The sequence below is a fragment of the Cladosporium halotolerans genome (genome assembly GCF_011745625.1).
Source record: "Cladosporium halotolerans strain TM138-S3 chromosome Unknown Sca4, whole genome shotgun sequence".
Classification (NCBI taxonomy): domain Eukaryota; kingdom Fungi; phylum Ascomycota; class Dothideomycetes; order Cladosporiales; family Cladosporiaceae; genus Cladosporium; species Cladosporium halotolerans.
Genome location: NW_027191455.1, coordinates 240,215 through 268,076, shown reverse-complemented (window position 1 = coordinate 268,076; position 27,862 = coordinate 240,215). Strand labels below are relative to the sequence as shown.

The following is a 27,862-nucleotide window of genomic DNA, read 5'->3' as shown; positions in this document are numbered from 1 at the left end:
CCAAGTCCTGACCCGAAAGCTTCCATCCAATGCGTCTGCACCTCAGCAACGGCCGAGCAGCTCTATACCACCTCCCACGAAATCTCCGCTCCGCACCCTCCACCGCCTCATACACCACCGCCATGTCCGCCGCCGCCTTCATCCGCAGCGCCTCGCGCGCCCGCGTCGCCCCCTTCGCCCGCCGCGCCTTCGTGCAGAAGCCCGTCTTCCAGCGCGCCGCCTTCTCTGCCGGCCCCAGCAGGCTCGCCGGTGCCGACGTCGACGCCCACGACCCGCACCACGAGGAGAGCTTCGAGGACTTCACCGCCAGGTACGATGACCCCGAATGGGGGGGATGGGAGGGTTCGGAGGATGCAATGGCCGGAGGAGAGATGGCGACATGATAGGGACGAGGAAAAGGCGCATACTTGCTCAATGGCTCCACACGCCATGTGCAGCGCATGCACGTGGCTATCTGGGTGTTCGGAGAAGTGGTGGACTGCGAAATACCATGTGCTGACCCGCTGCGCGCAGATACGAGAAGGAGTTCGAGAACGTCCAGGACGTCTTCGAGCTGCAGCGTAACCTCAACAACGCCTTCGCCTACGATCTTGTCCCCTCCCCCAGCGTTGTCATCGCCGCCCTCAGAGCCGCCAGGCGCGTCAACGACTTCCCCACTGCCGTCAGGATATTCGAGGGTGCGTCTGCTTGATATCCCACGTTTCTAGCCACAAGAGTCACGAGGCTGGCGACACGCACTGGACGCCGCGCTAACACTTCCACTCAGGCATCAACGCCAAGGTCGAGAACAAGAGCCAGTACGACGAGTACCTGACTGAGCTCCAGGGCATCCGCGAGGAGCTGGGTGTTGTGCTGAAGGAGGACCTTTTCCCCACGAGCTCGTAAGCGCCGCGCGCCGGAACAGCGACCGTGAGGTGCACCAGAAGACAAGATAGATCACGCCAGATAGGAGGGGACGGTGGAATGTACAATGTGGGTCCTCTGCTACTTGCTGCTGTGGAAAGCCGCAGCGTGTACTACTTTGCCAACATTACGCGATGCCGGGATAGCCGGCGCGGAATGACAACGCTTGTACAGCTTTTTCTTTGTATTGTTGGAGACCGCCTGGAAGCGATTCTATCAATTTGCGCTCGCCATGATCTGGAGTTTGTGAGACACGTGCTTAGGTTCCGCGCTTAGATGAGTAATGCATAAAGCCAGCGGATTGAATGGCTAGTGCTTGCGGAAAGCGTTCAGGAAGTGCAGGGGTATCTAAGGTCTATCCTTCGCATGTCTCATTCATCTTGCTGTGGCTGCTCTTCTTCCTCTCCATCATCCTCCAATTCACCTAGCGCCTCAAGATCTGCGCCGGCATCCTCGTCGTCGTCCGCGTCGAAATCGCCTTGCATAGTCTCGTCCGCATCCCCATCTCCCATTAGTGCCGGATCAATCGCACCCAGATCCTCATCGTTATCATTGCCACCATCTCCGTTGTCTTCGTCAGAACCGCCGTCCACGCGTCCCGACTTGGCCAACGCTTCCTTGAACCTCTTCTCCTTCGCCCGGTTCTCGGTCAGCTTCACCCCCAACCTAGCCATACTCCTAACTTCAATCGAGAGCTCGGTGGCCTTCGACCCAACCTCCGTATCATCGAGATAAGTCTCTGCCAACTTCTCCCTCGTGATCCGCTCAGGCATCTTAGCGATCTTCTCATACTCCGCTTGCGGCTGCTCAACGCCGCGCAGCAGACAGTCAATCTTGTCGCGCATGATCGCGCGCGCCTTGCACAACGTGCCATTGTAGAACCAGCCGAACTGGTGCACGTCGCACGCCTCCTGGACGGCCGTGGTGTCGAAGATCGCGCGCAGCAGCGGGTCCGTGACGTCGCAGATCTGCCACGTCTTGCCGCCGAGCGTCATGTGCGCGCCGTCGAAAATGTGGCTCTTCCAGCCCTCGGGCCGGGCGCGCTCGTCGAGTCCCGCCGTGTCGACGCGCTTGTCGACCTGGAACATGAGCGTCTGGTATACGCGGTACTTGGGGTCTTTGCGCGGGTCGACGCCGTATTTGACCAGGCTGTCGCGCCAGGGGCCCGCGCGGAAGCTGTAGCCGACCCATTGCGTGGCTTCCTTGAAGACGGTGTCGCTGTACTGCGGGATGAAGTTCTGGGCGACGCGGCGGGTGATGAGGGGGCGTTTGTCGAGGAGCTCGTTCAGGGCGTTGACGGCTGCGTCGAGGTAGGTGCCGAAAGACTGGTGGCGCTTGAGATTTGGCGGAGGACCTTGCGGCACTTCTTCGACGTCTGGTTCGATGGCCGATACTACGCGGCGAGGCGGTGCTTGGATGTTTGTGGTGGTGACGTTGCCAGAAGCGTCTTGTTCGAACTTGACTCCAGCAGCCTGGTTGTACTCGTAGCGGTATGGCTGTGTTACGGACATGAAAGTCGGCGGCGCTACAAAAGACTCTATATGTGCCGCTCCGGGCCTCATATCGATGTGCATCTGTTTGAGGCTGTCGTAATTGGGTTTGCTGGCGTGGGTGATAAGCTCGCGCATCATTGCGTTGTCGCTGGCTATCATCTGGAAATCCGGTAAATTACGGAAACGATGCGTTTCACCGATCATGCCGACGGCTTCGATGTCGTATTTACTTTCATTGTCTCTGAGTCTTTGAAGGAACTCGGGCGCTGTTATACTAGCATTGGGACGCTCCGGCTCGGAAGGGTAAGTAAACGGATCATCGGTGCCTCGCTTCCTTTTGCGACCTGTCCGTTTAGGCAGGGTAACTTGGACTAGAATATTTCGAGATTCGATTGCGCTTGATACGAGTTTCTTTGAAAACGGATCGTGTGGCCGGAGAGAAACACCGAGGGTAGGCTCTTCAAGCGGTTTTTCCGGGTTGAGTTGGCTGTCTCCGACCTGATGTTCAAGTGCCTAGAGATTGTCAATAAGTGGAGCTCGGTGTGGCTCTGCTGACCAGTGATACTCACGTGCTTCATCTGAGGCTCGCCACCTAGCGACTTGAGCCCATTGTCGAAGTTCCGTACGATGCACGGATGCTCGATGCTGATGACCCGCTCTTGCGGAACGGTGTGTATGGGCGCGGTGGAAGAGTCTGCCGGAACACCGTCCGACATCTGCGCAACTGCTCCCGGCATCTCTGCTCCCTGCCCACACGACGATGGCTTCACGTGATATCTGCCGTGAGACGGCGCTATCTTGCGGCGCGGCAGATTGATATGCACGTCTTCCCGTATGTAGGCCGGCGGGAGCTGGCGACGCTGGCTGCCGCAGCTAGAGCAAGACGCAGCGAATGGGCCGACGCAGCCCCGCGCTTTACAACACGGCAGATGCCGCGCCGCCCTGACCTTATTACGACCACCGTACTGATGTTGTTGCTACGCCGCCGCATCGACGCCGCAGAAGCCCCCGCCTGCCGCTCGTCCACCGCCCCGTGTGAGCCAACATCCGCCGCTCTGTCGCCCGTCGCCGTCGCTCGCCAGTGCAGCTCCTCCCTCGCCCTTCTATTCTGCGGGCCGTACCTTGTTTCCTCCGCGCGCGGCCCATACTCGGCTTGGCGACTGGTCGACCCGTGACGACAAGCACACTCCCACCAGCCCACCTCCCGCCCCGACCGCATCACCATCGTCGCCCGCGCGCTCCACGCCGTGCTGATCAGCTCCTCACCGCACTACATCCTCAATCCAACACGTCCAGCGCAGCTCTCACCTTCACTGTCGCCCTGAGACAAACGATCGGCAGGAGCAGGCTCGCGTACCTCAGGGCCGGACCCTCTCCTCGCAGAGCAGCATTTGCTGCCTGTCTCTCCAGCGCAACAGCTTTTGATTCATGATGAAGGGCTTCAGGCAACGCGTGGTACGTTGTGATCGATCCATCACCCGCCCTCACTCCCCAAGCCAAAGGATTGGGCGTGTGCCTATGTTGATGTGTTTCTCTGACAGCAAGAACAGCTCTCACGCACTCGCGACAAGGACAAGGAGGGCAACAAGCTTGCGAAGAAGAAGGATAGCTCCTCTGGCACCGCGTCGCCGCAAACCAACCAGTCTCCCGCCGGCTCAGGCCAAGCAACTCCCACCTCCTCGACCTCCAACCTCGTCGACTCTCGAAGTAAGTCGTTGTCGGGCTCCGATGGCCCCAATCAATCACACCCCGGCGCACCCAACCCTGGCCCATCGGGTATGAGCACAAATCAGCCCCCGTCATCCAAATCTCAACATGGCTCATTCGGCGGTGCAGGCGGCGCAAATGCAGGACAAGCTCAGGGCGGACCAAACACTCCTGGCAGGCATGGCGCGATGAACCCCAGCGTCGTGATCAGCCCAAGCGCACCTGTAAGTACAACCTGCCTAAGACTTGTGGATTGAGCCCTTCTGACCGGTATGCGCGCAGCACATCCCGCCTCCCGGCGCGGCAGAAACGATGCCTCACGACCTCGCCCCTCCGAAAGCGGGACAAAAGAGCCTCTTGTTCGACAGGCTGCAGGCTACTCCGAAAGATGTGGTCCCAGAAGGTGTACGGACACCCAAAAGACAGCATTCCTCCCGATTCGATATCTCCGATCAGAGGCAGCGTGAGCTTGAGAAGCTCCCCGGCTTCCATGAGGTCCCTCCGAACCGTCGTCAGGAACTCTTCATGCAAAAGTTGGATCAGTGCAACATCATCTTTGATTTCAACGATGCGTCAGGCGACATGAAGAGCAAGGAGATCAAGCGACTCGCTCTGCACGAACTCTTGGATTACGTTGCACAAAACCGTCAAGTCATCTCGGAGCCGATGTACCCCAGAGTCGTCGAGATGTTCAGCAAAAACCTGTTCAGGCCCATACCACCTCCGGTGAACCCGCAAGGCGAGGCATTCGATCCGGAAGAAGACGAGCCTGTCCTGGAAGTCGCCTGGCCGCATATTCAGGTCGTCTACGAGTTCTTCTTGCGCTTCATCGAGAGCCAGGACTTTAACACCAATTACGCCAAACAATACATAGACCACGGCTTCGTCCTCTCATTACTGGAGCTGTTTGACTCGGAAGACCCTCGCGAACGCGACTTCTTGAAAACCACCCTGCATCGGATATACGGCAAGTTCCTCAACCTGAGATCTTTCATCAGGCGGAGCATCAACAATGTCTTCTTTCAATTCATCTACGAGACCGAGCGCTTCAACGGTATTGCAGAGCTGCTGGAAATCCTTGGATCAATCATCAACGGTTTCGCGTTGCCGTTGAAGGAGGAACACAAGCTGTTCTTGACCAGGGTGTTAATTCCGCTGCACAAGGTCAAGAGTCTGAGCATGTACCACCCGCAGTTGGCATACTGCATTGTGCAATTCCTCGAGAAGGACGCCGCTCTCACCGAAGAGGTTGTACTCGGTCTCCTGCGTTACTGGCCTAAGGTGAACAGCACCAAAGAGGTCATGTTCTTGAACGAAGTCGAAGACATTTTCGAGGTAATGGACCCTGCGGAGTTTGCAAAGGTCCAAGAGCCCTTGTTCAATCAACTCGCGAAGAGCGTGGCGAGCCCGCATTTCCAGGTCGCTGAACGTGCGCTTTACTTCTGGAACAACGAATATTTCTGCAACTTGGTTAGCGACAACGTCGACGTTATCCTCCCGATTATGTTCAAGCCCCTTTACGAGAACTCGAAGGGACACTGGAACAGGTATGAACATTTTCTCACTATCCACTTGATTTGAGCCAAGCTAATCTCCTGTAGGACCATCCATGGCATGGTTTACAACGCCATGAAGCTTTTCATGGAAGTCAACCCTCAACTCTTCGACGACTGCTCGCATGAATACACAGAGCAGCAGAACAACCTCGAGTCCGAAAAGGCCACTCGCAAAGCGAAGTGGGACCGTCTTTCTGCTCTCGCGGATTCGATGAAGCAGAACGGACACTCGGCGGCGCCTGCAGTTCGCGCCCCTGGAGCGGCGGCTACCGGCGGCAGGAGCGCAGCGAGGGATCAGGACGGCGACGACAGCCAGCAGCGCATGGAGCGCCTGCGACTGGGCGATGATCGGGAGCGAAGGCCGAGCAACTCGGTACGTTGACCCAGTGCGCAGCATCCTACTCTTTTGTCACCGAATGCATTGTGTGAGAGGTCTGCCCTGGGCCAGCGATTGTTTTTTGAAATTTTCACATGTTCAGCGAGTCATTGTTTATTTTCTGAATTGTCACGAGCCTGTCCCCTCCGGCCCTTCGCCAGCGAAAAAACAATAGCACTTGGCAAATCAGGACACGACTGGAGGGCGGGCGGGCGGGCCTCTTCCAAGCCTTCTTCTCTTCTTTGTAAAGAAGCGCACACAGGAGAAGAGCAGGCACCGCATACAAATTTTCTGCAGGAGAAGGCACGGCACATTACCACAAAAAAAATTCACTCTTCCACAAATCCACCTTGTTCTCTTTTCTTTTCTTTCTCTCGAGTTTCACAGAGAACGTCCGAGCAGCGAATATTGATTCTCTCCCAGAAATCCAAGCAAGACTCCCGCGTCCACAAAGCCTCTTCCTACCACGCCGGCTTCCACGCCAGCCGACCCGGCCAGCGCAGCCGCAGCAGCAGCTTCGGCAGCGGGCGCAACAGTGGCGGAGGCGGGAGCAGGACCCCGACGCTGACGAAGAAGAGCGCGGCGTCTTCGAGCGGTAGCGGTAACGGCAGTGGAAGTGGAGATGGTGAGGCTGGTGGGAAAGCGTAGAGCGTTGCTTCATTGCTGGACGCATGGGTTTCTCGGCTTCTGCGCGTAGACGGGCTGGGCGATAGGTGCTATTCTCTTTTTTTTCTTTTTTTTTTTGTATCTTTCGACGGCCGATGCGAGAGAGTCGATTGTAGGGCTTCACCACTTTCGTTCGAGCGAGTTGTTTTGCGTCCGAGGGTGCTTTTTGGTCCTGCGGGTTTCAACGGTCGATGCATAAAAGTCGTTTTTGCAAAGAAACACATTTCATCCAGTTCATCTTGAGTTTCTGCCGCACAGCATGATTCCAGCCGCGAGATAGACTTCACGAACCGAGGTGTTCTAGGCATCACCGTCGGCTCACGTGGGGAAGATGCAGTAGAGAATTTTGTCTTCAAAAAACGCGTTCAATTTCCGACCGTAATGCTGATCTGTCATCTCTCATTTTCTTGCTTGTTCTTCAAGTCTAGTAAGCCGATGTCAGAATAGAAACAAACGAAACTTGCATTTCCTCAATGCCGCATTAACCATCTCAAAACCATAAACCACGCATTCCTTCCCTTTATCAAGCCAACCTGACATAAGCCCTAACCGACCCACCTCCTCGCGCTCTTGAACATGCGGACCCAAGGGCCGAACTCGCCCCAGTCCTTCGACTGCTCCGGCGGCGTGTAGCTCGAAGCCTCCTTGAGAATGGTGCGCTCAGGGTGAGGCATGAGCGCCAAGACCCTGCCATCAGGCGTGCGGACACCAGCGATACCCTGCGGGCTGCCGTTGGGGTTGAAGGGGTAGCGCTCGGTGGGCTTGTGGTAGTTGTCCAGGTAGCGAATGGAGACGAGGCCCTGGTCGACGAGGGACTGAGCGGTGGCGGAGCCCGTGGAGGGGAACTGGGCGCGGCCCTCGCCGTGCGCGACGACGATGGGCAGCTTGGAGCCGTGCATACCGTGCAGGAAGACGGAGGGGTTCTTGTCCGGCGTGTCGGAGACCTCGACCTCGCAGACGCGGGCCTCGTACTGCTCGCTGAGGTTGCGCTCGAAGGTGGGCCAGCTCTCGGCGCCAGGGATGATTTCTGTGAGGCGGGAGAGGAACTGGCAGCCGTTGCAGACGCCGAGAGCGAAGGTGTCCTTGCGCTCGAAGAAGGCCTTGAACTCCTGGCGGGTGTTTTCATGGAGGAGAACGCTCTTGGCCCAGCCCTGACCGGCGCCAAGGACGTCGCCGTAGCTGAAGCCACCGCAGGCTGCGAGACCAGCGAAGCCGGCAAGGCTGACACGGCCAGAGAGAATATCGGTCATGTGGACGTCGATCGGGGAGAAGCCGGCGACGGAGAAGGCGAAAGCCATTTCAGCCTGACCGTTGACACCTTGCTCGCGCAGGATGGCAACACGGGGCTTGGCCATGACCTGCGATGTGATCCAGGAAGTCGGCGGGAGGATGTTGTCCTTCGGGTTGAAGGTGAGGTTGTACTTGAGGCCAGGGTCCTGGTCGTCGTTGATGTTCTCCTTCTCGGCATCCGCGCAGGTGGGGTTATCACGCAGCTTCTGCATTGCCCACGACGTGTGCGTCCACTTCTGCTGGAGAGCTTGACGCGAGGCACGGTAGACACAGTCGGCACCGTAGTAGATAGACAGCTCTTGCTTCGGCTGCTTGGTAACGGCGCCAAGTGTGATCGGTGTAAGCGGAGCGAAGACGCCCCTGAACTGGTTCTCATCCTTCTTGCGGATCTGGAAGACAGCGCCGAGCTCCTCATTGAAGAGAGTATCGACAAGATCTTGCGGGCGGCCAGACTTGGTGATCTTGTCAAGCGCCATGGTGACTCCGCAACGGCCGGCGAACATCATCTCAGCGACGGTAGTGAAAAGACCACCATCGGACCGGTCGTGGTACGCAAGAACGATGTTGGACTCATGGAGCTGCTCGACAGCGTGGTAGAAGTCCTTGATGAGATCGGTGTCCCGAACATCCGGTGCCTCGTTGCCAATCTGGCCGAACACCTGCACAAGCGCAGAGCCACCCATAGCCTTCTTGCCATTTGCAAGGTCGACATACATGAGCACAGTCTCGCCGACCTCCTCAGGGCGGCGGAGGGCGGGAGTCCATGTGCTGCTCAAGTCGTTGACTGGGGCGAAAGCGGAGATGACAAGCGACAGAGGCGCGGTCACCTCCTTGTTGTCCCATTTAGTCTTCATGGACATGGAATCCTTGCCAACAGGGATACTGATGCCAAGGTCGGGGCAAAGCTCCATACCGATAGCCTCGACAGCCTCGTAAAGGTTCGCGCCCTCGCCAGGGTGGCCGCTTGCAGCCATCCAGTTGGCTGACAGGCGGACACGGCGAAGTCTGCCGGGCAGACTGGCGGCGGCGATGTTCATGAGAGATTCGGCCACAGCCATGCGGGCAGAAGCGGCGGGAGAGATGAGAGCAAGCGTCGGCTTCTCGCCCATAGCCATCGCCTCGCCGGTCTTGATGCCGCTGGTGAGCGAAGTGGCAGTGACGGAGACATCGGCGACGGGAGTTTGCCAGGGGCCGACCATCTGGTCTCTGACTGTGAGGCCACCGACAGTGCGGTCAGCGATGGTGATAAGGAAGGACTTTGAGCCGACAGAAGGCAGCGCGAGGACACGGTCGACAGCATTGCTGAGAACCGCGTCTGGTGTCACCTGGGGAAGGTAAGTGCTGAGCGTGCTGTCGAAAGCAGGCAGCTTAAGCTTCCTCGAGTCGACGATCCTGTGCATCTTGGGAGGCTTTCCGAAGAGGATGGACATGGGAAGGTCAATGGGCGTCGGCTCGTCCTTGGAATCTCTGTCCATCAAGACGAGGCGCTTGTCCTGCACAGCGTTACCAACAACAGAGTAACCGCAACGCTCGCGCTTAGCGATCTTCTCGAACTGGCTGAGCTTGTTGGGAGCAATGGCCATTACGTAGCGCTCCTGAGCCTCGCAGCACCAGATCTGGAGCGGGCTGAGACTCCTGTCGGCGTTGTCGATCTCTCTCAACTCAAAGCGAGCACCAAAGCCAGCATCCTCAACCAGCTCAGGCAGAGCATTGGAAAGACCGCCAGCACCGACGTCGTGGATGAGCTGAATGGGGTTGTCCTCGCCGAGGGATGTGCAAGTATTGATGACTTCCTGGGCACGCCTCTGAACCTCAGCGTTGCCACGCTGGACACTGGCAAAGTCGAGATCAACGCTGCCTTCACCAGACTGGATACTGGAGGCAGCACCACCACCGAGACCAATGAGCATGGCCGGACCACCAAGAACAATGAGGTGAGCGCCAGCACTGACCAGGCCTTCATCCTTGAGCGCATGCTGAGGGCGAACAGTACCCACGCCACCAGCAAGCATGATGGGCTTGTGGTAACCACGCAGCTCGGTCTCGTTGTCGGAGATAGGCAGCTGAGTGGTCAGGGTGCGGAAGTAGCCAGTCGTGCAAGGGCGACCGAACTCGTTGTTGAAAGCAGCGCTGCCGATGGGTGCCTCCAGCATGATGTCGAGGGCGCTAGCCAAGTGAGCAGGCTTTCCGATGTCCAGCTCCCATGGCTGAACGTGGTCGGGAATGAGCAAGTCAGAGACAGAGTAACCGGCGAGACCAGTCTTCGGCTTGGAACCTCTGCCAACTGCGCCTTCATCACGAATTTCTCCACCAGAACCAGTGGCGGCACCAGGGTAAGGCGACACAGCGGTCGGGTGGTTGTGAGTCTCGACCTTGCCAAGGTAGTGCACCATCTCCTTGATCTGAGTCCATTCGCCAGTTGCATCGTTAGGGGCCCAAACAGCACCCTCCTCGCCCTGCATGACGGCAGCGTTGTCACTGTAGGCGCTGATCACATGCTTGGGGTGGGCGTTGTGGGTGTTTCGGATCATGGAGAACAAGCTGCGAGGCTTCTTCACACCATCAATCGTCCAGTCGGCGTTGAACTGCTTGTGGCGACAGTGCTCCGAGTTGACCTGAGCGAACATGAAAAGCTCCACATCTGACGGGTTACGCTTGAGCTGATTGGTGTAGGCATCGATCAAATAATCGATTTCGTTCTTGTCGAGCGCCAAACCAAGGGTCTTGTTCGCCTCCTCGAGCGCGGCTCCAGGGTCAGTCTTGTCGCTCTGCAGCAGCTCAACCCTCTCCAGAGGCGCCGGGGGAAGCTGCGCGAACATAGTCTTGAGGTCCGGCGGGCTGGTGCTCATCGTCTCAGTCATTCTGTCGTGCAGCGAATCCGGGTTGGAAACCTCAGACGGGGCGGGTCCGTCGAAAGAAATGGCGAACAGAAGTCCGCGCTCAACACGCTGGACATTGTCACCCAGACCGCAGACCGTCGCGATGCTGGTCGCCTTGGAGCTCCAGGGTGAGATAGTACCAGCTCTGGGAACGACGTAAAGCAAGAGAGTGTTGGCGTCGTCCGAGCCGCTGCCATTCTTAATGGCTTTCACGCAGGTGCTGTAAAGCACATCGCTGGCGTCAGGGTATGCGCCATACTCAAGCAGCTGCTCGAGCACTTTAATCTGCTCAGAGGAAAGATCCTGCTTGGAAGCAACATAGTGCACCCAAATGGCTTGCAGTTTCTTAGCTCCGATGGCGGCGGCAAGCCGATTCAGACGAAAGTCGGAAAAGGCTGCGGAGCCAGGAAAGGCCTGATATGAGTCCGGAGGGGCGGCCATAGTGATCGTGGAGTAATAGTTTGTCTAGCTACTCATGCCGAGGCGGCAGTGAGCAATCCGTGTGTTCCTACATGACTACAAGTCGGAGTACTGGCAGAATTTGGGAAGTTATTTTTTGCCTCAGCGGGTTAAGCTCGGGCTTCACCCGCTCTGGGGGAGTTGAGAGGCAGACAGCCAAAGTCAAAGGTGGGGCGCTGAAGGATTGTCGGCATAAGACCGATTAAAAGGGACTAACTACCGAAGATGTCGTTCATTGGCATGCGGCGGGTATCAAAGTCACGGTGAAAAAATTGTTGCCATTATTTCAAATCGATGGGCATTTTTTCACCGCAACAAATTGTCGGTCGCTAGAATGAGTTCCACAGACACAGATGCGGAAGTGCTCAAATCGAACTACATCGTACACACCTTGCGGTGTTCGACAACCTTGAATATATACAGCGAGTGGCTGATACCACGCCGGATATGAAGAGCAATAATGATCCAAACGAGCAATCGATACGAAAAGCAAAAACATCTTGCTCGGTCTGATCTTCCCAATGGCCGTTGTCGTCTGTTTTCCCGGCTCGACAAAAAAATAGTAAAGCACGCAGTCCTTCCCAAAGAGAAGACGAAACCAATCAGTCTATAAATTCCGCTCTAAACGCTCAAAATTCTAATATCAATACGACCCGCCTCATTCGTGCTTAGAGAACGTCGGGCCGGCACCGAGGCCGCTCGCGACGAACCTGCCGATGCTGCGGTTGCGTGTGTGCTTGCGCTCCTGCTTGAACTTCTCCATCTTGCTGACGGTGCTGAATCCGCTGCCTCTCCTGGTCATCTTGCGGTTGACTACGGGGCTGTCAGGGTCGGTCGCGTTAGGATCTACTCCGTGCGTGGCTAGGTGCTGTTTTGGCAGGCCGGCCTCGTCGAGCTCTCCGTCTTCCCAGGTGAGATTGCGGCGTATCTCCGGTGACTCCGAACGGGATTCTTGATCCCCATCCGAGCCGTCGGGGAACATGCTGTTGCGGCGCGTGTGTCTTCGAGTTGCCTCCTCTGCCTCCTTCCTGTGCAGGTTCTCGGATGGCAGTAGAATAGCACGGTCAAGGGCATATGGCAATCCACGATGGCGGCCACGCAACTCCATGGCGACGATGATGAGCTTGCTGATAACTTTGAACTGCGCCGACAAGCTGGCGTTCGTGCCTGGATATCCCAGCGAGAGTCCAACCGTGCCGTATGCGGAGACGATCTCGAAAAGCACACTAAACATGGTGAAGGCGTATTCGCTCGTGTCCGCCAGCTTATCACCTTCCACGATGCAGATGATGAATAAACCGAGGAAAATATACCACAAGTCGAAAGACAGCTGGCGCCGCAGATGCTGGCCGACATAAGACTGGTCTTGCTCATCGGCTTCCTCGCCGCCCCAGATACCCAGAGACTTCTCCTCGTACACGTTGGTACGACGAACGGAAATGGCGATTGGGAAGACCGAAATGTACATCATGACCATGTAGCTCACTTGGACTGCAGGGTGCAGATCTGCCAAATTGACCGAAGAGAAGCCAGCGGTTCTGGTAGAAGTCGCCTGGAACCAGCCGTTGAGCACGCGATAACCAGGAGCCAAGCTTGTAACTGTCTCGTCGTTCAAGTCAAGAATGATAAAGAAGATCAAGTCGACGCCGTTCAGTAGAACCAAGATCCAGAACAGCCACCATGTTGCTTTCGAAGGGAATAGCAAAGTAAAGCAGCGACGGGGATGGTCAAGCAGAAATCGCAACTCTTCCCAAAGTGCACTGTCGCGTGGCACGCATATGGAGGTGAGCCAGATGACGAATCGGAGCATGCAGGGAAAGCCGGTGTTGCCAATAACAATTAGAAAAGATCCAAGAAGCAACGGCAGTGTGGCGGTCTGAAAGCTTATCATGCTGTCCGGTGTCAAGGTGTACCCAAGATCCGTAAACAGAGATGCAGGTGTAAAGACACCCCACCACCCAGGATCTATGCCATTTTGAGCGGGGATAGATCGCCAGCGCTCGACATGGAGAATCCATGGTAGTAGAACGACCATGCCGAGTATGTGAAAGCCAACGTAATAAACGATTAGCACTTTCGCCAGAGTCTTCAGCGCCCGGTACTCAATGCCCCCGAGTTCCTCGCGCTGCTCCTCTGTCAAGTTCACGAAAGCACTGTTGCGGCCAAGCGTTGGTTGCCAACTGAGGTACGGCATGGGGTCGTCCTCCCTGTCCTTCGTACGCATCGTGGTCAGACTCGTGAAAGTGCGAGCGAACGTGCTTTTTCTGTCGCCCATGTTGACTCCATGTGACCTCGTGCGCCGATGCCTAAGCGGGCTGATGATCCTATCAAGGCCAAATTTGCTTCCCTTGCCTTCCTGAGCTTCGTCTTGCGCAGCTTCTTCGCGCTGACGGTGTGCAGGGTGCTCCGGTACATCAATAGTGATACCTCGTCGCACAGGGTGGTCATCGGCGTTCATCTTTTCCTCTTGGCTGAAAGAGCTACGGTGCGACTGTTTGCTCGGAGCAGTGCGCAGTGTGTTCCTAGTTTGCTGTCGCGCCAGTCCGTCTCCGTTTGAGTCATCAAGCGCTTTCGGCAGCTCGCCTCGGTCGAAGTCACGGGGTCCGGGAATGCGAAGAGTACCGCCGCCCTCTTTTGACTTTTTCTGTTGGTTCTGTACGAAAGCGATATGCTGTTTTACATCCCGCAACTCGGGGACAATATCTTCGGAGTCCGATTTGCGTCGCGGAAGTCCAGGCCTTGGGAGCTCGTCGGTGAAAGTGATATCCCTATTAAGGAGCTTTCGGTTGAGTCCAAGATGGTGACCGGTATCAGCCGTACTGGCCGCGGGTGCACTCGAACTAGAGCCTTCGTCGTCATCGTCGTCAAATACGGCAATGTCTTGAGGGTCTTGTGAAGCGTGGTCGCCATGAGTATCCGTCCCGTCTCTTACGCTAGCATTTTGAGGTGTCGGGGTTCCGCTACTCGAGGAAGGCATGTCCAAACCCAATTTCTCAGCGGCCTTCGCTTCCTGCTCTCTTGCCTTCGCGGTGGCTGTTCTCGTACTCATTCCGTTGGGCTTGGTCGTGTCGTGCAGCACAGTGATTGGCCTTCCGTTGACACCCTTCTCGGCTCTCCCTGGATCCTCCTCTTCTCTCATCTCGCTTTTTGTCCTGCTCCTGGTCTTTGTTTTCCTCTGATTCCGTGCCTCCCTGACAATGTGCTTGAAGCGTTTTTCAAACCAGTGCAGACGAATGAAAACCACCGCGGTGTTGATAAAGATCGGGTTGCAAACGCAGGCCACTAGTATGATGACGACCTGTTGGTAGAGGTACAGGAGGTTGAGGTCGATACTGTTCAGTCCAGATTGGGTTGTCGCACCGGAAGCGAAGAACAGCGCGTCGATATATGGCATTCCTCCGGCCGGGTAGAGCATGATAGAGGCCGCAATGATAAAGCCGATCATGTACAGGTAGTGAACCATGATAAAGTTGAAATGAAGCTGGCCCAGACGGAGTGAAGAGGGCATACGCTCCTTCGCCCAGTTCCACCCGCTCTGGAGCGGAACCAGGACGTCGGCCACCGCCATTGTGAGGGTGTGAAGCGGATATTCGAAGTGTTGCTGGGGGTATCAGGCGAACGGATTCATGTCTTGGGTATGCGCCGGGAGCGAGGAGTACGGTACGGGCGCCTAGGAAAACGATGTCCGAAGCTAGAGGTACGGCGCTGCAGCATGCGCTGTGAAGCGGCCGACTCCTGCAACACCCTGGCGTGGCGGTATCTTTGTCCGCAAGAAAGTTCCCCAAGCACAGCCTCGCTTGAATGCGCTACTGTGCCATGGCAGCTTGGCCTTGGCCAGGGCGACGCGGAGGCTGAGTGAGCGGTGGTCGTGGCGATATCAGGTGAGCGGGGTATGTCTGTGTGCCGTTGCGACAAGAATGGAATGCCCGTCGGGCTTAGTGATGGTCAACGGGCGGTGTTTGTGTGGTCCTGGGCTCGCGAGCCAGCGCAATCTTCATGACGACGAATCAAAGCCGGCACGCACGTGCAAAGGGCCGCTTGCAGGCTGGCGCCGCTTGGCGTGTTGACAGGAGCCAAAGGATCTGGCCCGGCCTGCAACGTCGATCACGCTGGAACAATCCTTGCAGAAACATGAGTGCACAACGTGCCCTTTTCTGACACCCGCCAAGCAGTAACGTCTCGTGCTGAAACAACGTGATCTCGCGGCCTGCAGGAGCCGGGACTATATCTCCGTTGATAAGCACAAGCGAGTCGGCGCATATGTGCATAAGCGAGTACTCGCTCTCGTAGCTAGTGGCTGCCGATTGGTCTTCATCTGCACGGCGCGTTGTCCATCGGACACACGGTCGGAGAGTGCCGCACCTCTCAGTTCAACATTCATAAAAACGTGCAGCACTGGACGGAAGATGTCGTCTTTTCCATCGAATGACATCGGCAAGGGTTCTATAGCTATGGCAAATAGCGGTGTGACTTTATCGTCACAGTTGCTCGTAAATGTACCCCAACACGCCCATACGCCATCGCCATGCTCCTGAAATCACTATATTCTGTGGCGCACACCTGCAAGCCTGCTATCTTTTCACTGCACGTCGGGCAGTCGGACCGCAATGTCGCCACTTTGAGTGATGTATCGTACCCAGGGCAAGGAGGGATATTGCAGCTGTAATCATGGGTCAGCCCTGCAGTCTCCGAATTGAAGGGGAGGATAGACTTACCTTTGGTTCGATAATCTTCAGATATCTGACCTGAATGCCAGACGTCGTGAAGTAAGGGATCTCAAACTTGACGCCGATAGGTCGCTTGGCCTTTCCACCTCCACCAACACCGCCCATGCTACCGCCGAAACCTCCCATCATACCGCCACCCTTCTCATCGTCACCGCGGACACTCGGCAGTCCAAGCTCCGCGCGCATGAGGAACTCCTTGCCACCGCCAAACTGCTTGATCTTCCACACGATAGAGCTGGTTTCGGGCGCGTAGTGGACGGATCCAATATTTGTGCGGAATTTGGGCGTGTCGGCGTCTTCGGGAACAGGGATCGAAATTTGGACATTGTTGGCAGTCGAACGGCGTTTGAATTGTGCTTTGGCCTGTGAGAGAATGTCAGATACTGTCGCATTCCTACGCTTCGAGTGAATCTCACCTTGAGCATGTATTCTATTCTGCTGCCGGAGTGTGATTCGACAATGCACTCCACCCAGATCAAAGGCTTGACTTGTGTGTTCAAGCGGTACGACATGAGCTCGAACTCGCCATCGGGAGGAATGAATGAAATTGTGCGATCGCTCTCGAACCGCGATAAACGCACGCACTGATGGAACTTCACGTCCTCCATCTCGACAGCCTTGCCACGGGTGTTCCTTCCCGTAGCCTCGAACATGACTTTGTCGTTCAGACCTAATCGCAGCTCAGGCATACCAGACAGGTAGCACTTCATCTTCACAGCGCCCAGAATCTCCGACCGCAGCACATTGCCCGTTGAGCTGACCAGCAGGTTGAGCGACTCCACAACGTCGAGGAAGACTTCGTTCTTCCTGTATCTGATTCCTTCTGATCTCCACGAAACCGCGTTTGTGACAGCAATCGGCGGCCGTGCTTGTACTTGCAGTTGGTGGCTTTCCTGAGTGATGTATTCCTGCAGGATCTTGGACTCTGTCGTCTGAGGGTGTCCAAAGTCCATGATCTCATCCAGCAATTCGTAGATTACAACGAAGTTGTCCCTGATACTCTCCTCCTCCAGCTCTTTGAAGTATTCAGTGAATACCTCGACGATCTTATGCAAGAATAGCAGAATTTCGGCCGCATTGGAGTTTCGCTTCGTGATCGCTAGGAGGTAGAGGTTGTTGTGTCGAATGTAAAGATAGTTGATGCCATCGCTGGAGAAACAAGGAGGTACAGAGGAGGACTCGTCTTCAGCTTCCGAGAGGAGGACAGGGAATTTCTCGACGGCTGACATAGGGATGTCACCGCGATAGTTGCGGGCGAGGAGGGTCTTGCCCTTCAGGTCCAGGAAGAAAAGGGCGGACGCCATGGTCGGTGAGGACTGGCCTTATGGCCTCAGCTGCAGGACTTATTGAGGGTGTATACGCGAGTAGGTTTGGTCGTCAGGTGCGGGCTTCGTAATGTTTCGTTTCGTCGATGAGCTCGTTTGGGGCGGTGGATTGGCGAGTGTCAGGAGGGTTGGCGCTCTTGAGCTCTGATGTCGCACGGGCTCGGAAGACTCGCAATGCTGTGCAGTGGTCGTTTGTCGCGAGGCCAGGTGTAATGCGACTGCCTGCGAGGATAGAAGTTACGGTATCTCGAAACCGTCAACAGCTGTCCCGCATGGGTCCCCCCATTCGCGGCGTCGCAAGCGGGCGTCGCTTTGCCCTCCGTGCCAAGGCCTCCTCCGCTGCTCTTCGCATCCCGGCCGTCGACCAGCAGAAGGCGCTCGCAGCGTACAGCATCCGCCTCACAACCGCCATGGTTCTGCCCGCTCGCCCGATGTTCTCTGCCGCACCTCGAGCGCCCTCGATGGCGACTCTCGCGGTCCTGGAGTCCGCGCTCTCCGGCCTGCGCATCTCGACATCCGCCGCAATTGGATCGCACGTTTCGCGGAGACACGCCTCGCATCAGGCGCAAGGAAGAGCAAACAAGGCCGCAGACGGCGCGGGCAAGAGATTGGGAGCGAAGAAGTCTGGTGGCGAGTTCGTGGTGCCGGGCAATATCTTGTTCAAGCAGAGAGGCACTCTCTGGTTCCCCGGTGACAACTGCAGCATGGTATGGACATGCCTAGGCATCCAATTGAATAGACGCCAAATACTGACAACTCATGCAGGGCCGCGACCACACCATCCATGCCGCACAACCAGGCTACGTCCGCTACTATCGCGATCCGGCGCGCCACCCGAAGCGCAAATACATCGGCATCGTTTTCGAAAAGAACCAGCAACTTCCCGCGCCAGTCAACGCAGTCCGCCGCCGCAAGCTCGGTATGCTCGCCTACCAGATGCCCCAGACCTACGCCGTGCAGGAGTCCGCAGACCTCTTGACTGGCCCTCAGACCGGCCTGCCTGGCAACGCAGAGATGGGCACGGCCAAGCCTTCTACAATCAGGGACCAGCCCAACGAGAGCAGAGGAATCAAGACTATCAAGAAGACTGGCAGCGGAAAGGTGGTGGACGAGAAGCTTACTCTCAGGCCCGGTTACCAGTACCGCCAGGCCAACTGGGAAATCGGTCGTGCGGCGGAGAGGAGCAAGGCTGCACAAATGGTCAAGCCTTTCGTGCCTGGCGATCGATTCGCCGCTTGGCGAAAGAAGAACATCAGAGTTGCGAAGAATGCCGAGAGGAGGGCTATGGGTAGGGGTGGTAAGAAGGGAGGCAAGAAATAGACGACTTCAGGTGGCGTGAGCGCCTGTGATTGATGTACAACAGTGTTTCTATTATATCAAAGGGAGTTTGAAGCGATCACAACAGCCCCCAGAGTCATCGGATGTCGAGCACAATCTGCGAGGCGTTGCTAAGCTCCCGCTAGACCAATTTGCCTAGCGGTCCGCGAAAGCATTATTTTGGCAGGAAATAGTGCGTACCTACAAAGAGTTTTGTGCTGATGTTCGATTCAAGATAGCCCACGATATCCCATGCTGATCCTCGGATTTCAGGGCCTGCACTCCAGCACCCCTCTCCGTACCACTTAAGGCAAGCATCTGTAGCTGAGCAACTAGCTCTTGAAATATCTGCAAGTCGCATCGCGCTCCAGATCGATTAAGTTTAAGAAATGACTTCCGAGTGATTATGGCGCTCAATGGCATTCTGAGGCGATATTCAGACCTCGAATGAGCCACGCAACAATGGCTCCAACAATCGGCACTCCCGAGTCTCGGGGACCTCGGATGATATTCTACATCTTACTCAGCGCATGACGAGGACAAGAAATCCAGGATGATAGCACCGATTGGGAACTTCAGGGTATCTTTTGCAAGCCAGGGTTCTTTGTCATCTTGTGACTTCAGCAAGCTTCCAGCCGATGGATTCGCTGCGACAGCTGTGATGCCGTACAAGGCGCAAGGGTACCACCCTCATTCCGGCAATTGCGGAGTATCTTCCAATGCATCGGATAGAGGTACTGACACGTGCAAGATGCTATATAAACGGCATTGGAACACTCTCACCCTGCTTACTCACTTATCATTTGTTGCAATTTTCAGTCCCCCAATTCACTCTCAAACACAGGGAACGCGATGTCTATCAAAGTCGGAAACTACCTCTTCACCAGACTCAAACAGCTGGGCATTGACACCGTCTTCGGAGTTCCAGGAGGTGCGACACCGTCTTCTACTCGTTCAGTTGACGTTCTCAACTCACCGTTGAACAGACTACGAGCTTGCCCTCCTCGATCTGATCGGCGAATCTGGCGTCGACTTCTGTGGCAACCCGAACGAGTTGATCGCTGGGTATGCCGCTGACGGTTATGGGCGCATGAAGGGCGCCGGATCGTTTGTGACGACTTTCGGACCCGGGGAGCTCAGTGCTTATTGCAGCCAAGCTGGAGCGTACGCTGAGTTCGTGCCTGTCGCGCATGTTGTTGGGTATCCAGGACGTATGTATTAACTATACGAGGCTCATCCATGAGGGCGGACTGATCATTGACGACCTAGGTCCGGCGATGAAGAACCACACCCTGATGCATCATACCCTGGGTACTGGCGAGTTCGGGTGTGTAAGCCGGGCAGTCACATGAGTTCAGCCAACTGACACGCCTTCCAGGATGTACCGCGAGATGGCAGAGAAGATCTCCGTCGATACCACAGTCCTCATGGATCCACAGACTGCCCCAGCTGAAATCGACCGCTGCTTGACTGCCATGATGCAGCAGAGTAGACCAGTGTACATCGGAGTCCCGGTCGACATGTCACACCTTGAGTGTGATGGCACAGGGCTTAAGACCCCGTTGAAAACTGCGCTCAGCCCAAACAATGCCAGCTTGGAGACACGCGTCGTGTCCAAGCTCCGTGAGTGGATGGAAACTAGCAAGCAGCCGATCATCATTGTCGACGGCAACGCTGTCCGGAACAACGTTGCAGACAAGTGCAGGGTGCTCTCACAGCTGACCGGCTTCCCGACCTTCACCACTTATATGGGAAAGGGCGGCGTCGATGAGACGACACCGAATTTTGGCGGGCTGTACACTGGTGCCGGTACCTATGAAGGAGTAAAACGCGCGGTTGAGTCAGCTGACGCCGTGTTCTGGGTCGGCAATGTCCAGGTATGATCGACGCTATCTGCCTCTCATAGTCGCTAACAGGGTTGCAGACCGACTTCAATACTGGCGAATTCACGGACCAAGTCTCGGAAGATGTCACTGCTGAGTTCCAGAGATACTACGTCAAGGTACGACAGCAGCGTCACCACTCTCCTCCTCCACGATGCCTGACCTCAGTTAGATCGGAAAAGAACGCTACGACCTGAAAATGGTCCACGTTCTCGACGCCCTAGTGAACGATCTGAAGAAACACCCCTTAACCCGTACATCAACGCCCTCCGTCAACTGGGATCCCTACCCAATGAATAGCCCAGAGCGCCCAGCGCACCTCACGCAAGACTATTTATGGCCGGTAAGCTCCTATCCTCTCCCAACACTTACCCTCACATCACACTAACACCCCCAAAGACCCTCGGCAAATTCCTCCAACCCGGCGACTTCCTGATCGGCGAGACGGGCACCTCCGCCTTTGGCCTCGGGTGCTCCAAACTCCCCCGCGGCGCCAGCATGTACAACCAGACCGTCTTCGGCAGCATCGGGTACGCGACGGGCGCCGCCGTGGGCGCCTTCAAAGCGATCCGCGAGACGGGGGCTTTCAAGCGCTGTATCCTCGTCACCGGCGAGGGGAGTCTGCACTTGACCGTGCAGGCGTTCGCGGACTTGCTGAAGCTGGGCCTGAGGCCGGTGGTGTTCGTGCTGAACAATGATGGGTATACGGTTGAGAGGCTGATTCATGGGGAGGATGCGTGAGTTGCACTTGCCCTGATGCTGTGTTCAGTCGAATTACTTTTTGCTGACTAGCTGGCAGGTTTTACAACAAGCTCCCGAACTGGGATTACTCCAAGCTCGCGCCGGCTTTTGGCCCGGACCATCAGTCGAGGTACTACGGTCCCATCGGCACTCCCGATGAGCTTGACAAGGTCCTCGCCGACAAGCAGTTTGCGCAGGCGGGCTGCTTCCAGCTCGTGGAGTTGAAGCTGGGCCGCCTCGATGCGCCGCTGCCGTTGAGGATGGCGACGGCGGCCGTGGAGGCGTTCAATCAGAGGTCTGAGCGCAATGGTTCGAAGAAATTGTAGGCGGAGCGGTTTAGAGAATGTCGAAAATGCGGATCGTGCGGCGTGGTTGCCATTAATGTGTCTGAGACTGCAACGTGAGTAGGAGAGGTCTTTTCATGACAATGCGATATCAGTGTACGATGATGATCATCAATCAGGTCATTCCATTAACTCTGTCGCTATACTGTTCACCCGCCACCTCACAGGCGAGAAAGCGGAGGCGTCTTCTCCTCTCTGCCCAGCAGATTGGGGTGCGGAGCCCTGACCGGCCTTGTGACGGCGTAGAAAGCGAAGCCGCTGGACTTCGTCGAGAACTAAAAAGTGATCGTGTCAGGAGAGAAATGGTCGTTTTGCAGCGATGAATCAAGAAGACAACTTACCTTGACCTTAGAGCCAACGTGGAAGAAAGCGAAGTCTTCCGGAACGAGGTGGTGCGTGATGCCGGTTGCTTCATCCTACCGATTGATCAAGCGTCAGTCAAAGCATAAACCTACGAAGATCAGGTTCGATGTACCAAAACGTCGATCTGCCCGCTCAAGACATATTTCGTCTCCTCAAAGTTGTAAGCTGCGGGTTTCGCGGGTCCAGCTTCAATTTTGTAGAAGCCAGATGTCAGGTGTGAGGGAGAGTCGGTGGTGTTGGTGCGGATGGAGTGGAAGTCGGCTACGGTTGCGTTTTCGCCGGCGGGGAGAGGGATGTATTCGTGACCTGCGCCTTTGATGACGGTGAGGGGGACGGCGCTGCTGTACACTTTTAGAAGATCTTGTAAGTATCGACCATTTTTGCAGCCACTCATCAAATGAATGGCAGTGAATCAACGAAACGAGACCACTTACTTTTGGACAAACGAGTGTTCTAAGGGTTAGGGTTGGGGTTAGGGCTGGAAGAAGGAAAGTGAAGAACAAGGGGATCTACTGAACGCTGACCAACACTGCTACTTAAATATGATCATTGGAAGAGCAGGAACACAGATTGCTTCGATTCACCTTGGTTGGGATTTGTGAACAGAAAATCGGGAATCGTCCCGGTGGTGCAGATTCGCGGGAAAGCAAACCCAAAACGGAAGTCGTTCACCTACACCAGACGTCGTTGAACTATAGCCGCATATTGCCAAATGTGGGACTGAGCCACGATCGATTGAATCAAACATTTCACATTGTTCCTGTTCTCTCAAACGTATATGCGAGAATCGAGAATTCTAGACCTATATTGAAAAGAACGAATGCAATGATACTGGCCTCGTTCTGAGGATGAACCCTCAGTCAAACAGCCTTGTCTACCTCCAAGTTCTAGGATACTGTCAAACTGGAGAAATGCTACCTTGGTCGCTCGTCAAATTTTAGAATCGCACACTGCGTCGTCATCAATTCAGCTTATCTTAATCTTCATGTCAAGTTGCGGATGGTCTGAGGATCAACGTGCTCAAGGGCCCATGAGATGGCGTTCCATTGCGATTTTCACAGCAATGCAGTCAATGCCTTGACACGATTGTACATGACATGCCACACGCAATTGCGGCACTGCTCTCGTTCATCACGCTGCGTGGAGTATCATCACATGAATCCAAGGCCAATCTGTTTAACATATATAAATTGTGAAGCTTTTCCACCTCACACAAATCGGTGAGATGGCCGAGCGGTCTAAGGCGCTAGCTTAAGGTGTTCCCTTCTGAGGATCTCCTGAATTCGCTAGTCCGAAAGGGCGTGGGTTCGAATCCCACTCTCATCAACATTGCTTTTGCTTTTTGGTCTCTCAGATCTAAACGAGCTTTGATTGCCGGGGAAGGTGGAAGTCAACCCGGTGGCTGGCAACATGATCCGCTTTGTGGAGGCCGCAGACGCTCGACCCAATAGATGGTCAAGGTCGCGAGTGACGGTGAAGACGTGGATTGGGAGGGTTCGTTATTTTTGGGAGAGAGATAGGGCTGTAAGGTGTGCTTGTGGGTGGTATTTCAATTGAGATTGCTGGGTCTGGTTCATGGACGGGTACGCGTGCAGGATAGATTGGATCTCGCTCTAATCGTCTACTCAGGCTCAGCAACAGTGAACCAAAGGTGGGAGAAAGGGGTATGGCCTCGCAATTCGTGATTGTCGTGACGAGAGGTTTGGGCTTTAGTGACCTTCAATTTACTGACGGCAAAATCTGCAAATGAAGCACCCTTGCAAGGTGCATGAAGCGGTAAGTCATGATGTCTATGGCGAGTCAAACATTCGGGCTGGGGTGTTTTCGACCAAGGTTCGTGCGTGCGAGCTGGTGGGTACGCTGTGGCTGCTGTGCCGGGCAGAAACGGCGTGTCTTGAGAACATGAGCAACGTGTATCACGTGTCGATTGGCAAAGCAGTGGTGCATCTGCCGCAAGGCCCAATGCAATGCAAGGCGACGTCAAGGAGAGGGCCGCTGTAAGGCAGCCCATTATTGACGGAAGAATAGACTTTCTGCACCGCCGGCGTCGTGGCTGGTGACGCCAGACGTAGATCGCCTGGCCCGTGGCTGTGCAAGGTGTGGCGTCGGCGATTCACCGCCTACGCGAACGCTGGTTGGCGCGCAATCGCCCTCACCGATTGCTGCCTTTACACACCACCCCTCTAGGCCCAAGACACTGCTAAGTAGGTATACGCCCGCCCACTGTCTCTCTCCTCTTCCTCCTCCTCCTCCTCCTCCTCTCCTCACTACCATCCTCTCCCTGCTGCACCGACCTGCTTCTCCTCCACTCCTCCCCATACCACGCCCGAACCACTTGACGCGCTTCCCCAGCCAACGGCGTCGCGAGCTCCATTGCCGCCCAACAGCCCGACCCCTCGGCCCACTCACGACAGGCCACCGCAGCACCCGTTCACGCACGCCAATAGCCCACGCTCGCTAGCCCATACTGCGAGCTGGTCCGGAGTCGCTTGCGAGCGGCCTCTGCCAACCGGCTGCTGACGCCAGCGCTGCGTCGCCGGCGCGCTTTGTTGGCAACTAAACCACGCTTTGTTGGCAGCCATAAAGCCCGGCTTTGTCCCGCGCTCTCGTAGGAGGCTGGCTATTCCGAGGCTTGTTCCTGAGATACAAAGGACTTGTCGGCAAGACCTCGTCGGCAGGAGCCCTCGCGACCAGTAGACCAGTCAATCCCGCGCATCGCCATTAACCAGAAAGGTCCGATATACCCAGTACAGCATACAGCCTCGCTTGCGGGACAAGTGAAGCACGATAGAACACCCGAACATCGTTAGGCAGCATCTACATCATGGCACAGGTCGTCACCATCGTCAACAAATCAGGCAAGATCGTCAAGTCTGGCAAGACTCTGGCTGGTGTTTTTAACGATGCCAAAAGCGCGTACAGTGAGCGAAAAGCAGAGTTGAAATTATCGCGGGAGAGGGAGAAGGAGGCGAAAGAGCAGGAGCGAAAGGCGCGCAGCCAGCTTGAGGCGCTCACGCTCGCTGATGAGACGCGTTCAAGAGGCGGGTCCAGGGCCGGCAGTGAGACCCGTTCCAAGGCTACCACGAGGAAACCAGTACCTTCGCGTCGAGATCGTCCGAACACAGAAAGAGGTTACAGCGACAGTGTGATATCAGGCGAAGATGCGCCCAGACGCGCCGGCACCAACTATCGCCCTTCGCCTTTACGATTTGACAATTCTGGAGAGCCCATGTATGACGACGAAAACGAGCCCAAATCCGGTCAACTCATGCGCAGACATACCGGACATATAGCACCACAGACTCGCAGCCAAGCTCCACCCCGAAGAGCGAGCTACAACGACATCGACATGGACTTAGCGTACGGCGACATGCCTCCGCCACTAGCTGTTACCAAAGTCGAGGACAACCGAGAACTGCAGGAAAAGATGTCCGGCCTCCAGAAACTCTTGGACGAGTTCAATTGCCTCCAGCACTCCGCAGGCGCCACAATCGAGAATCTGCAAAAGAACCCCGAAGCCCTGGCCGCAGTCGGTCTGACCCTCGCCGAGATCTCCACTATGGTAACCAAACTCGCCCCCGGCGCGCTGCCAGCCCTCAAATCCTCCTTTCCCGCCATCATGGCCCTGCTCGCCTCGCCCCAGTTTGCCATCGCGGCCGGTGTCACCGTCGGCGTCACCGTGATCGCTTTCGGCGGGTACAAGATCATCAAGAAGATTCAGGAGAGCAAGAAGGAGAAGTCGATGCTCGAGCCCGGCTTCCGAGCCGACAACCAGATCGAGCCCGCCAGTCCCGCCGAGAGCGTCGACGAGCTGCGCGAGCTGAGCAGCATCGAGCGCTGGCGCAGGGGCATCGCGGACGAGCAGGCGCAGAGCGTCGGCACGAGCGTCGATGGCGAGTTCATCACGCCTGTCGCGAGCAGAACGTTGATCGAGGAGGGCAAGTTGACGGAGGCGGATTTCAAGCCGAAGGAGAAGCAGCGTAAGAGCAAGAGCCGCAAGGCGCAGAGCGAGAGCGGCAGATCTGTGCGGAGTGAGAAGAGCTCGCGGAGCGGTAGTAGTCGGGCTAAGGGCGAGAAGAAGAAGAGAGAGAAGGAGCCGAGCGGGCTGAAGATGCTCTTTAGTGGGCACTCTGTGGCTCGATGAAGCGTGTTCTTCGCGTTCTCCCTTTTCTCCATCGCATCTTCCGTCACGTCTGTTCTTTTATCTATGGCATGTTGTTTCTGACTAGCGTTACGAGCATTTGTTTTACAGGTTTGGGTAGATACTGCGACTCTTTAGCGATCACATGTTACATAACTTACGAATCAATCTCACGACAACACGAACCACGAACATTTCCTCTCGAATCTCCACATGCCTACCCACGCCGCACAACCGCATCAACCTGCCGTACGACCACGGCCGCCCTGACAACCTAACCCGTCTCAAGCCACAAAGGACGCACGCACGCAATCAAACGAACACAACACACAACAGGCCGTTCCCTCTCACCCTGCCGCACCGCACTGCAATGCAATGCAAACCCCATCAATCACACCATAGCGCAGCGCAGCGCAGCGCAGCACAGCGCACCCCGCCGTGCCACCCAACAGAAACAACCCACCACCCCGGCAAACTACCCTGCGTCCCAGCCAAACCAGCGAAATCAAAAACGCACCAGGAACTAGGACGCTCGCCCGCAAGGAAAGCCAGCCCAAGAACCCAGCACCCCCAATCAAGAACGCCACCCTCAAAACGCCCACCTCCCCAAACCGCCAAATCTCCTCGTCGCACGAACACCCTCGTTGCACCGGAGCCACTGTCCCACAGCAGCAGTGCAGCCCAAGTCCATGCAGCCGCCCGCCAACCCGGCTCCTCCGCCAGGCACGGCGTGCGCGGACGGCTGTGCGGCCGCGCTGTCAGAAGCGGCTGCCTGCGTGCCTGCTTGCCGGTGGTGTGAGGTTGGGCGCTGGGTGGCTGGACGCTGTGTTCGGGCTATCGGGGGGGTTTTGGCAAAGGCTGGATTGGGGGAGTGCGTTTGGTGGGCTGGGCTGGGAGGCGTGGCTTGCTAGGGCATGATCGTCTCGGGAGGGATTGAGGTGCTTTGCGAGGCTTGTTGCAGCCGATTGGTCTATGTTGTAAGGGGGGCGAAGGCAGGCAGGCAGGCAGGCAGGCAGGTGGATGACGCGGTTCGCTCGACGACCGGGTAGACGCGTGCGGGCTCGTGGGCTGGGGTGTGCTTGGGATGATGAGAGCGAGTCGGGCGGGATTGGCATGTGATATCGATCGATCTATCTGGTTACTCTGGCGTTTGCTACGTCACTCTAGACGAAACGAGTGGTGGTTGGGGTACGAACGAGACGATCAACCAGTTCGCTGTGATCAGTGGAAGTAGTAGTGGCTGGCTAGGCATCACTGTGGACGCAGATCGATTGTTGCTCTTGTTATTGGAATTCCAAAACGCGAAAGCGAAACCCAACTGGCTGATCGTAGAACGACAAATACCCTACATTCATCGAAAGGCAAGGGCGAGGATCCCAACGAGGCAAGCCAACGTTTCAAAAGCGCAGATCCAAGTCAAAGCAAAGCAGTCTTTTCCTAGTTTATGTGATATGTACAATACAAGGGACCGGACCCTTCGCGCCAACCCAATCCAATCAAATCTAATCCAAGAACGGCGCCGTCTTCTTCCGACGAGCGCTCCCAATCGTTCGTGTACGCCCGATCCAATCGCTCTTGGGATCTGCGGCAAGAAAGTATGTGCAGGGAAATAGGGCAGGTATGTACAATACAGAGTCAAGGGGATGGATAGATAGTAAAAGAGACGTGAGGAAGATCGCTTCGCTTGGCTTC

The 27,862-nt window shown here is 56.1% G+C and overlaps 10 protein-coding genes across 10 annotated transcripts; 5 read left to right on the top strand and 5 right to left on the bottom strand.

Moving 5' to 3' along the window:
* Positions 1–30: 30 nt before the first annotated feature.
* On the top strand, positions 31–1,297 carry WHR41_01553 (uncharacterized protein). Its single transcript, XM_069370159.1, has 3 exons — positions 31–310; positions 514–677; positions 767–1,297. Exons 1-3 carry the CDS (start codon positions 123–125, stop codon positions 883–885), a joined length of 471 nt encoding a protein of 156 aa, XP_069232876.1. The 5' UTR covers positions 31–122; the 3' UTR covers positions 886–1,297.
* WHR41_01552 (uncharacterized protein) lies at positions 1,147–3,227 on the bottom strand. The gene is made up of 2 exons (XM_069370158.1): positions 2,966–3,227; positions 1,147–2,909 (listed from the first exon to the last, which is right to left on the bottom strand). Exons 1-2 carry the CDS (start codon positions 3,131–3,133, stop codon positions 1,275–1,277), a joined length of 1,803 nt encoding a protein of 600 aa, XP_069232877.1. The 5' UTR covers positions 3,134–3,227; the 3' UTR covers positions 1,147–1,274.
* A 170-nt stretch (positions 3,228–3,397) lies between these two features.
* Positions 3,398–6,683, top strand: WHR41_01551 (uncharacterized protein; the record flags this gene model as incomplete). Its single annotated transcript, XM_069370157.1, has 6 exons — positions 3,398–3,851; positions 3,947–4,172; positions 4,233–4,327; positions 4,386–5,650; positions 5,705–6,032; positions 6,459–6,683. Exons 1-6 carry the CDS (start codon positions 3,825–3,827, stop codon positions 6,681–6,683), a joined length of 2,166 nt encoding a protein of 721 aa, XP_069232878.1. The 5' UTR covers positions 3,398–3,824.
* A 563-nt stretch (positions 6,684–7,246) lies between these two features.
* Positions 7,247–11,311, bottom strand: WHR41_01550 (uncharacterized protein; the record flags this gene model as incomplete). Its single annotated transcript, XM_069370156.1, has 1 exon — positions 7,247–11,311. One exon carries the CDS (start codon positions 11,309–11,311, stop codon positions 7,247–7,249), a length of 4,065 nt encoding a protein of 1,354 aa, XP_069232879.1.
* Positions 11,312–11,987: 676 nt separating this feature from the next.
* WHR41_01549 (uncharacterized protein) lies at positions 11,988–14,897 on the bottom strand (the record flags this gene model as incomplete). Its single annotated transcript, XM_069370155.1, has 1 exon — positions 11,988–14,897. The coding sequence occupies one exon, from the start codon at positions 14,895–14,897 to the stop codon at positions 11,988–11,990; it is 2,910 nt and encodes a 969-aa protein (XP_069232668.1).
* Positions 14,898–15,725: 828 nt separating this feature from the next.
* Positions 15,726–17,630, bottom strand: WHR41_01548 (uncharacterized protein). Its single transcript, XM_069370154.1, has 3 exons — positions 16,473–17,630; positions 16,045–16,419; positions 15,726–15,989 (listed from the first exon to the last, which is right to left on the bottom strand). The coding sequence occupies exons 1-3, from the start codon at positions 17,358–17,360 to the stop codon at positions 15,909–15,911; spliced, it is 1,344 nt and encodes a 447-aa protein (XP_069232667.1). The 5' UTR covers positions 17,361–17,630; the 3' UTR covers positions 15,726–15,908.
* Positions 17,631–17,653: 23 nt separating this feature from the next.
* WHR41_01547 (mitochondrial 54S ribosomal protein bL27m) lies at positions 17,654–18,920 on the top strand (the record flags this gene model as incomplete). The annotated part of the gene is made up of 2 exons (XM_069370153.1): positions 17,654–18,088; positions 18,147–18,920. The coding sequence occupies 2 exons, from the start codon at positions 17,654–17,656 to the stop codon at positions 18,699–18,701; spliced, it is 990 nt and encodes a 329-aa protein (XP_069232676.1). The 3' UTR covers positions 18,702–18,920.
* Positions 18,921–19,390: 470 nt separating this feature from the next.
* Positions 19,391–21,723, top strand: WHR41_01546 (uncharacterized protein). The gene is made up of 8 exons (XM_069370152.1): positions 19,391–19,629; positions 19,685–19,909; positions 19,968–20,025; positions 20,077–20,575; positions 20,623–20,700; positions 20,754–20,924; positions 20,981–21,318; positions 21,381–21,723. Exons 1-8 carry the CDS (start codon positions 19,551–19,553, stop codon positions 21,646–21,648), a joined length of 1,716 nt encoding a protein of 571 aa, XP_069232675.1. The 5' UTR covers positions 19,391–19,550; the 3' UTR covers positions 21,649–21,723.
* WHR41_01545 (uncharacterized protein) lies at positions 21,724–22,564 on the bottom strand. The gene is made up of 4 exons (XM_069370151.1): positions 22,464–22,564; positions 22,142–22,377; positions 22,008–22,082; positions 21,724–21,941 (listed from the first exon to the last, which is right to left on the bottom strand). Coding segments are annotated over exons 1-4 (426 nt in total). The 5' UTR covers positions 22,465–22,564; the 3' UTR covers positions 21,724–21,827.
* A 2,289-nt stretch (positions 22,565–24,853) lies between these two features.
* WHR41_01544 (uncharacterized protein) lies at positions 24,854–26,173 on the top strand (the record flags this gene model as incomplete). The annotated part of the gene is made up of 1 exon (XM_069370150.1): positions 24,854–26,173. The coding sequence occupies one exon, from the start codon at positions 24,854–24,856 to the stop codon at positions 26,171–26,173; it is 1,320 nt and encodes a 439-aa protein (XP_069232673.1).
* Between the last annotated feature and the right edge of the window lie 1,689 nt (positions 26,174–27,862).

Bases quoted from the DNA above. Each gene is read 5' to 3' on its own strand.
- WHR41_01552 (XM_069370158.1), bottom strand. From the start codon at position 3,133: ATGCCGGGAGCAGTTGCGCAGATGTCGGACGGTGTTCCGGCAGACTCT. The intron at 2,910-2,965 runs GTGAGTATCACT...GACAATCTCTAG, and splicing joins GCGAGCCTCAGATGAAGCAC to GCACTTGAACATCAGGTCGG.
- WHR41_01548 (XM_069370154.1), bottom strand. From the start codon at position 17,360: ATGGCGTCCGCCCTTTTCTTCCTGGACCTGAAGGGCAAGACCCTCCTC. The intron at 16,420-16,472 runs GTGAGATTCACT...ATTCTCTCACAG, and splicing joins GAATAGAATACATGCTCAAG to GCCAAAGCACAATTCAAACG. The intron at 15,990-16,044 runs GTAAGTCTATCC...CCATGATTACAG, and splicing joins TGAAGATTATCGAACCAAAG to CTGCAATATCCCTCCTTGCC.
- WHR41_01545 (XM_069370151.1), bottom strand. The intron at 22,083-22,141 runs GTACATCGAACC...ATCAATCGGTAG, and splicing joins GCGGGCAGATCGACGTTTTG to GATGAAGCAACCGGCATCAC. The intron at 21,942-22,007 runs GTAAGTTGTCTT...ATCACTTTTTAG, and splicing joins ACGTTGGCTCTAAGGTCAAG to TTCTCGACGAAGTCCAGCGG.
- WHR41_01546 (XM_069370152.1), top strand. From the start codon at position 19,551: ATGTCTATCAAAGTCGGAAACTACCTCTTCACCAGACTCAAACAGCTG. The intron at 19,630-19,684 runs GTGCGACACCGT...ACCGTTGAACAG, and splicing joins CGTCTTCGGAGTTCCAGGAG to ACTACGAGCTTGCCCTCCTC. The intron at 20,925-20,980 runs GTAAGCTCCTAT...ACACCCCCAAAG, and splicing joins CGCAAGACTATTTATGGCCG to ACCCTCGGCAAATTCCTCCA.
- WHR41_01553 (XM_069370159.1), top strand. From the start codon at position 123: ATGTCCGCCGCCGCCTTCATCCGCAGCGCCTCGCGCGCCCGCGTCGCC. The intron at 311-513 runs GTACGATGACCC...CGCTGCGCGCAG, and splicing joins TTCGAGGACTTCACCGCCAG to ATACGAGAAGGAGTTCGAGA. The intron at 678-766 runs GTGCGTCTGCTT...ACTTCCACTCAG, and splicing joins TGCCGTCAGGATATTCGAGG to GCATCAACGCCAAGGTCGAG.